We start from the raw sequence: 8,580 nt of genomic DNA on the forward strand, positions 1-8,580 counted from the left end.
AGCTTTGAAGCTTCTCCTCCCTGGGGATGAGCAGTAAGTGGGTGAAATCGGGCACTGGGCTCAAAGGTGCTGGAGTTGTTCAGGGGGGAGAATCAGGTCCGCCTGTTCCCTTTGGGGAAAAAAAGGCTTAGAAGGAGAAAGTTCCTTTTTGGTGGACAGATGGGTTCATCCCAAGGATGGATGGGGTGGATGCACGGGGCGCTTTTGGTCCGTTGGTGACACAGACACGGGGCTCCCACTCGCACGTGGAGAGCACAGACCCCTCCATCCGGCTCCCGGATCCCCGCGGGGGCGGCGGGAGGCCCCGAGCCCCCCCTCTAAGGCGGCAGAGGGCGGAGCGAGCGGGCGGGGCGCGGTGTCCGACCGCCCCATCCCGCCTGCGGGGCCGCTCGGTCGGGGCGCGCAGGGATGGAGGGTGCGACCGGGGGAGCCCCGCCGGTCCCTTCCGCCGCCACCGCCGCGGCTCTGCGGTTGGCGTTGGCCGTGCCGGGTTTGCCCGACGGTCCTTTCGGTTGTCCCATCTGCTTGGATCTGTTGAAGGACCCGGTGACGGTGCCGTGCGGCCATAACTTCTGCCAGGGCTGCCTAGGGAAGCTCCGCGGGAGGACGGGCCCCCCCGACGGGGCGGCGGGCGGGGCGGCACGCTGCCCGCTCTGCCAGGAGCCTTTCCCGGCGGCTCTGCGGCTCAGCAAGAACCGCGCCCTGTGCGAGGTGCTGCCGCTGCTGGGGGCCGCCGGGGCCGGGACGTCCCCCGACGGCGCGCGGACCCCCCCGGCTATTCCATCCCCTCAGTCCGGGCCTGGAAACTCCCCCGGTAGCGCCGAGTTCAGCGGAACGGGACCCATAGGAGCCGAGTCCTCGCCCTCCGGGATGGCTCCGGGAGCTGAAGAGCAACCGGAGGGAGAAGCGGAGCTGGAAGAGGGGGCAGCGGCGGTGCTGTGCGACGTGTGCCCCGAGGGGGGTCGGGCGGCGGCTGCCCGCTCGTGCCTGGTGTGCCTGGCGTCCTTCTGCGGGGCCCACCTGGAGCCCCACCGCCGCTCCCCCGCCTTCCGTTCTCACCGCCTCGTAGCCCCGTTGCGGCGCTTGGAAGAAGGGCTGTGCCCGCGGCACCTGCAGCCCCTCGACGGCTTCTGCCGGGCAGAGCAGACCTGCGTGTGCGCCCGCTGCCGCGCCCACGAGCACCGCGGCCACGACGTGGTGTCCCTCGAGAAGGAGCGGGAGCACAAGGAGGTGCGTGGAGGGGCAAACGGTGGGCGGCAGAGAGGGACGAGGGATGTCATTGTGGTTCTGTATGGGAACCCTGATCCTGTCCCTGAGGGGCTCAGCCCGGCACAGGGGTGGCACGGTGCCCCGTGCATGCGGTGCGGAAAGGGAATAGGGAGGACGGACCGACCTTGCAGTCCCTATGGGTTTGGGGCTGGGGGTGAGGACACCTGGGACCCCCCCACGCCCAGGTGCTGCACCATAATGACTGCATGATGGGGAATAAAGCAGAGTGCTGTTACTGGGGCGAGGGCTGCATGCGTCTCCCCATGTGGGGTCTCGTCCTGGCACACGGACAGACGGGATGCCCTGGGTGGGGTGGATGCTGCACCCCATCCTCACATGGGACCTCATCCCAGCAGGTGGGCTGCTTGCATGGGGTGTTGCAGCAGTGGGACTCCCGACCCCGTCGCTGGGGCACTACACTCAGTCCTGCCCTCTCCATGGGTTTAGAGGTGCAGCCCTCAAGGGTCCCCCACCCCCCAGCCACCCCCACAGGGTGCCTGCCTTCCCTGTCTGGTTCCCACAGCTCCATCAAGGCAGTTTTTCTCCTCGCCCTGGCTCGCTGCCCGCCCGCCTCTCCCGCTCCATGAGCCCTTTGTGTTGCTCCTTTTGGCAGGGAGGATTTTTTCCGTCACTCCCATTCCCAGATGTGGCTGAGTCACCTCCCAAGTTCGCACCCACGAGCCTCCCTGTGGTTCTGAGTGCGGGGAGCTGGAGCTGCCAGGTTGGCAGCACGGGGGCATCCCTGTCTCAGTGTGGGGCCATCGGGGACCTCGGCGGTGACCCCCTCCCCAGAGGGTCATGCAGACACCCAGCAGCAGCCCCAGGCAGGCTGCCCTTCCTTTGTGGGCACTTGTGGCCATGGGGAAACCCTTCCATTAGTCATAGGACCCTTGAAATAGAAAGCTGTTTCTCCTCAAAAGGCATTGATCAGCGTCACTGCTGTCTGCGGGGTGGGAAGGAGGGACTGGGAAAGCTCCTCTCCCACTTCCCCAGGCTGAGTACTGGAGGATATCGACCCAATAACACACGTGATGCTCCCCTGGCTCCCAAAAGGCTCCCAAGGGGCCTGTCCCCATGGTGGGCAGCAGGCTGGGGCTAACAATAGCCATCAGGAAACGCTGTGCTGGAACAGTGCTTCCTTTGCAGCCCAGCAGCACCTCGTGTTCCTGAGCTGTTTCACTCTGCTCTTACAAGAAATGTCCCAGGAATGCAGTGCTGAGTTCCTGCACTGGTCTCACTTAACTTTTTCCAGCCTTGAACACCTTGCTGAGCATGCAGAAGAAGGGATGTTTGCGGGTTGTGTGGGTTCAGAGGGTTGCACAGGGAGGAAATAGGGAAAGTAACTTGTGATTCCTACATATCCAATAACAAAACCATGGTTGGGGGGAGGAGGGGACTGCAGCTGGGCTGGGTTTATCATTGTGCTCTGCTTCCAGTGCATGTGGAGCTCAGTGCTCATCCTTTGTGCCTGCAGGCCCAGCAAGCCAAATTCCTCAGCAGTGTGGACAACGAGCTGGAGGAGCTGGCTGTCACCATCGCACAGACCAGGAAGATGGTGGAGCTCATTAAGGTGCCTGGGACGGCCCTGCTCCGTTAATGGGGCACTGCTGGGAGCTGGGAGGGCCCTGTGTGCCCCCTCCCTTGCTTGCAGTGATGCTGACCCATCTCTCCTTGCACTCAGGGTGTTGCCAGCAAGGAGAAGGAGCGGGTGGAGAAACTCTTTGCAGAAGCCTCTGAGCTGCTGGCCACCTTCCAGAAGGAGGTGGCCGCCTTCATTGAGGACAGCGAGCGCTCCATGCTGGGGGAGGCCGAGGCTGACCTCCGCTGGAAGGAGGAGAGGCGAGCCAAGCTGGCCCAGGGCAAGCAGAACCTGGAGAATGTCCCCAGCACTGACACCATCTACTTCCTTCAGGTGTGTGGTGGGCACAGAGGCAAGGAGGAGGAGCGGGTGATGTCTGTTGGGTTCAGTCCTCTGTCACACAGAGCTGGGGGGATGTGAGGCTGTGGGATTTCCCTCCTGTTTGCAGCATCCTCTTGTCTCCCATTGCTGGGCCGGGCTGCCAGAGCTTTGTCCTCCGTCACCCACACCCCCACCGCAGCCAGGACTGCAGCCCAGGCTCAGTGCCTAGGCTTGGGGATGGGGTGCCCCGCTGCCCCATGCAGTATTCTTTGATGTTTTGAGGAGGAGATGCTGCTCTTCAGGTGGGCACGGCCTGAGCCTGGGTTTGAAAGAGAGTGAGGAGAAGGAGCCAGGGACACGTGGCCGCCCTCCTCCCTTCTGCAAGGTTGCTTCAGGGCCAAGTGCTTCGAGCTGCCAGTTCCCAAATCCTCCAGGGCCGGGTGGGGTTGCGGAACAAGAGGCAGCTTCGGCTTGTTTGAAACCTCCTTAAACTCTGTCTTTTTGGCTCAGGAGTTTCAAGCCTTAAAAATAGCCATGGAAGACAACCTCTCTCCGGCTCCGAGCTTCCAGAACGAGCTCAACTTCACCAAGTGCTCTCAAGCCGTCTGCGCCGTCAAGGACGCCCTGTCAGCTGCCCGCAAAAGCCAATGGGACTGTTTGCAGGGGAAAGGAGTGGATGGGATGAGCTTCCCAAAGACGGAGGAAGGTCTGTGCCCACCTGGCCTCATGCCCACGTGGGGAACCCAAGGGTGCATCCTCCTGATGGGGCTGGGAGATGCCTGTGGGTTTTGGGGCTCCTGGAGGCGCTGGCCCCTCTCCCGGGCACGGTTGCACAATCGCTGTCTGGGCTAACGCCTCCTCCTTGAGGTTTTATGAATTTTTCCACGGAGACCAAAAGCTTGAGAGGCAACAAACAGCCTGAGAGCTATGCACGGCCTGTGGGAGGGGGCAAGTGGCCAAAGCGCTGTGAAAGGGGACTGTTCCTTCCCAGGACACACAGCCCCCTTCACCGGGCAGGCTGTGGGCTCCCAGAGCTGCAAGGTTAAAAACCACAGCAGCTGGAGGTGTGGGATGCTCCCTCTTGTGCTCTCACTTAAGCTGAGCTCCCTCCTGTCCATCATTTTCCCGGATGCCGATGGGGCCGCAGTGGTGATGCTTCAGGAGCACCCCGGTTGATGGCAGCAGTTTTGCTGTGACAAACCTTTCTGTCTCTGTTTTATTTTTTTCCCCAGCGATGACCAAGTCTCAATTTGCAGACAAGTCAAACAATCCCGCCTGCCTGGAGAGCCGCGATTACTTCCTGAAATGTAAGCGATGGGGTTTTGCTTTGACAGTTGTTGCTATGGTCCATCCTCCATCCCACAGGCCCTGGCCCCACTGCTGTGTGCCAGAGGAAATATTGCTCAGCTAACGAGGAAGTCTCCTCGCTTTCCTGACAACGGCCATAATCTATTTAAGTGATTTTTTTTTGTTTTTTTCCCCAGCCTGTGGTTCTGCCAGAGCAGCTGCCACAGGACTGCAAGCGCACCATATAATTTCTGCTGCCTTCCAGCAAATTGGATCCTGTGTTAAATTAGATCAGGGTTGGTGCGTCTGCTTTGGGTCAGACACTGGTCAGCGTCAACTGCATGATGCAGAGGGGGAATCTGGGGGCTGTGCAGGGAGCACTGTAGTGGTAGGGAAGGGGAGAAGAAGAGGAAGGTCTAAAATGAGGCAGGAGATGGGAGAGAGGCTCCCAGGGGCTAGCAAAGAAGGGAGGCAAAGCTCTCCTGTCTTCTTGGGCTGTCCGGTTGCCTACAGCTTTCTTTCACACAGAATATTCCTGCTGCTGCTCTGTCAGGTGGGTCCTCTGATGTCTGATAGCACAGCTGAGCAGCCTGCCTGCTCTCTCCTCTGTCCAGTGACATCTTTTCATCTGTGTATGGGAACACAACAGCTTTGAGTACCCTTATTCTCAACAGCTGAAATCAGCCATGGGATTTTTACACCATCTAATAGCAATCGGACAATGGGGAATAGCTTCAATCTAAAAGGGAAGAGATTTGAGTTAGATGTTAGCAAGAAATTCTTTACTCAGAAGGCAGTGAAGCCGTGGCACTGTGCAGAGCTGTGGTGCCCCATCCTTGGAGGTGCCTGAGGCAGTGGATGGGCCCTGGGCAGCCCGAGCTGGGGGGCACCCAGCCCACAGCAAGAGGTGGAACTGGATGAACCAGATGACCTGTAGGGCCCCCTCCAACCTGAGCCATTCTGTGATTCTGCAATTCGGTGATTTAAAAGGAGGAGGTCAGGGCGATGGCTTAAGGATGCTGCAGGAACAGAGCCGATGGCAGTCAGAAAAAGAGCACAGGAATTGCTGAGTGCTGGAGCAGGGAGGGCTGGGGGAATTTCCTCTCTCCTCACCCTCCTGTCTTCTCCCTGTCCCACGCAGTTGCCTTCATCATCGACCTGGACAGCGATACGGCCGACAAGTTCATCCAGCTCTTTGGCACCAAGGGAGCCAAGCGGGTGCTCTGCCCCATCCCCTACCCAGAGAGCCCGACCCGCTTCATCAACTGCGAGCAGGTGCTGGGTGTGAACCTCATGAACCGGGGCAACTACTACTGGGAGGTGGAGCTCATCGATGGCTGGGTCAGCATCGGCGTCATCGCCGAGGTCTTCAACCCCCAGGACTCCTATGAGCACAGCCGCCTGGGCCGCAACACGTGGTCCTGCTGCCTGCAGTGGAACGGGCAGAACTACGCCGCCTGGTTCGGTGGCTTAGAGTCTGTCATCCAGCAGCCGTTTTTCCACACCATCGGGGTCTTTTTGGAGTATTCGGAGAAGGCTTTGACCTTCTATGGAGTCAAGGACTCCAAGATGACGTGCCTGAAGCAGCTCAAGGCCGGCTCCTTTGGAAAAGCCCAGTCGGACCCTTTCCAGCACAAGATCAACCAGCAGTTTGCAGCTCTGTTCTCCTTCAAGCTGAAACCCGCCTTCTTCCTGGAGAGCGTCGATGCCCACCTGCAGATCGGGCCGCTGAAGAAGGATTGTGTTTCGGTGCTGAAGCGCAGGTAACTGCCCGAGGAGAAGGCCCAGAGGAGCCCTCCATGCAGCACGCATCATGGCTTCCCTCCGTACATCAGGGCAGCCCCACTTGGCGAAGCGCTTTCCAGAACTGCAGCATGGAATCATCTGGGTTGGAAGAAGCCTTCAAGACCGCCGGGCATCATCCTGACTGACTGTCAGCTGGAGTCCCACTGCCAACCCACGTCCCAACACTGACCCACATCCAAAGCCTCTCGATGCCCATCAATGCCACAAACAAGAAGTGAGGATCTCTGCATCCCTCGTGTTTGGCGCACCATGGAAAAGCCGTGGTCCTTCCTACGTGTGCTGGAGCTCTGGGCTGTTCTGCATCCAAATGTCTCTGCTGGGAGAAGGAAGGGACTTGCTGGGAAACACCAGCATTGCTTGGAGCACAGAGCAGTTCTGGATGTGCTTATGGTAGACACGTTCTATGGGAATTGCTGACGGAAGCCTTTTTGTCAAATTTCCCCTCATGTTTTTGATGACCCTGCTATTTCAGGAGATTTTAATACCGATAAACTCCCAGCTCTTCAGGCACCCCGGGCACATCTGAGCTGTAAATGCAACCCATAGCTTAGAGAGCCTTTCAAACAACCAAGAGCTGCTATGAGTACAGCCCGGGGTAAACGTTGTTTCTTAGGCACATTGATGAAAGCTAATGATTAAATCCCTTTAGACTCCAGGAACAAGTAACAATTAACAACTGCTCTCCAGCCACCGTCCCATCTGGGAGAGGTGGAGGCTTCAGGCACAGTGCCCATTCATGTGTCCTACAGGAGCTTTTCCAGCACTGCCCCAATGATGTTGCAGAGGCGGCACAGTGCAGCTCCTGTCTCAGCCCTCCCTGCCTTCCTCTGAGTTTATTTTTCCTGGGGTTAGTTTGCTACCTACCTCCCGAAGCTCACTTTACAGAATTGTAATGCTGGGTAATAAAAATATATGGGGCCGGATTCTTTGCCGGCGTGAATGAGTCAGTGATGACGCACCAACGGTCAACAGGGGTGGAAAAACGGTCCGTTAAGCTAAATATACAAAATATATATATACGTATTCCCCAAAGGATAAGCTGGAAGTCATAGTGATATATTCAAAGGGAGCCAAGGGAAAAAAAAAAAAAAAACGAATGTGAAAAACAGGCAGGCATAAAGCCAGGAGGTTTAGAGTTTAGCCACGTTTACATAAACACCACGGCTCCAATGGCTCCTGTTGCTGGTGAGTGGGTGTTCTTTGCACACAGAGCTGCCGGTCCCCAGCAAACAGCCACTGCTTTCAGCCCTCAAATGGGGCCGAACGTTCTGAATGCAGCAATCCAGCCGCAGGACAGGGCAGGAATGTTAGCATGGCACTGGGATGTGCCTGAAACCGCTCCTACTCCTCCTCTGCTCCTCCTGAACCACTGGGAAAGGGTGTAGGGCTTCCAGTGCTGCATCTCTGGATGGAAACACCATGGCCTTCAGGAATGCTGCCCAGATGGAATTCACTCCCTGTGTCCTGAGCTCCTACCTGAGCTCCTACCTCGGAAATGCTGTGATTCACTCGGCCAGCCTCCTGCAAAATGCCCCCACGAGGCAGCAGCGGTGACACTGCGAGCATTGGGGCTGCTTGGTTACAGCGGGGTCAGCAGTGCCTTGCTGGATTAGAAGTCTGGAGACGTGCAGCAGCAATGTGCTGGGAGGAAGAGGAAGGTAACCCTGATCTGCACTGCACGTCTGTGGGAAGAGATCTGGCACGTGGGCTGTGTCCGAGCCCCAGATGTCATTTATTCAGGCGAAAGCCCTACCTTTTGCTGCAGGGAGTTTTGCCAGAGTAAATAGAGTGGATCTGGTCCTTTGCCCCGTTTCATTTGGCTGTGGGTGGATGGATGGCTCCGGGGGGAACGGTGCGCTCCAGCCATGATCCCTCCCTTCCCTGTGTTGCCCAAACCAAAGCTGTGAGATTCCTCTCCTTGCAGCTTTCAGCTGGTTCCTTGGAATCCGGTGCTTTTCCTTTTCCATCCCTGCAGCCCCAGGGGAGCGGCACTGGGAGCCTGGGCTCTGCTTCTGCTGCTTCCCACAGCGAGGGCATCGCTCCATTGCTCCTGCCCTACAGCTGGGTGCTGGCGTGCAGCTCACAGAGGGGTTTGGAGGGCTCCTATAATGTGTTACAAAGCCTCTCATTCCTGCTGCTTCACATCCAGGCTGGAAGTGCTAGAAATCCTGGTGGTTTAGGGCATAAAGCAAACTCTGACTGACGTAAGACAGGGGTTCCCACCCCCTGGTGTTGGATCAGAGTTTGCTCTGTGTTGCCAATAATTTGGGGTGTACTGGAATGATTAGGAAACGTACGTTATGCCAGCCCTGGATCTC

The 8,580-nt window shown here is 58.1% G+C and overlaps 1 protein-coding gene across 1 annotated transcript; it reads left to right on the forward strand.

Annotated features, from left to right (window-relative positions):
* The first annotated feature begins 408 nt into the window (after window positions 1-408).
* TRIM47 (tripartite motif containing 47) lies at window positions 409-7,406 on the forward strand. Its single transcript, XM_042833364.1, has 6 exons — window positions 409-1,230; window positions 2,744-2,839; window positions 2,951-3,181; window positions 3,680-3,875; window positions 4,402-4,476; window positions 5,598-7,406. Exons 1-6 carry the CDS (start codon window positions 409-411, stop codon window positions 6,221-6,223), a joined length of 2,046 nt encoding a protein of 681 aa, XP_042689298.1. The 3' UTR covers window positions 6,224-7,406.
* The last annotated feature ends 1,174 nt before the right edge of the window (window positions 7,407-8,580 follow it).

Source organism: Centrocercus urophasianus, unplaced genomic scaffold (genome assembly GCF_019232065.1).
Source record: "Centrocercus urophasianus isolate 14NV4802_14NV808 unplaced genomic scaffold, USGS_Curo_1.0 seq_41, whole genome shotgun sequence".
Classification (NCBI taxonomy): Eukaryota; Metazoa; Chordata; class Aves; order Galliformes; family Phasianidae; genus Centrocercus; species Centrocercus urophasianus.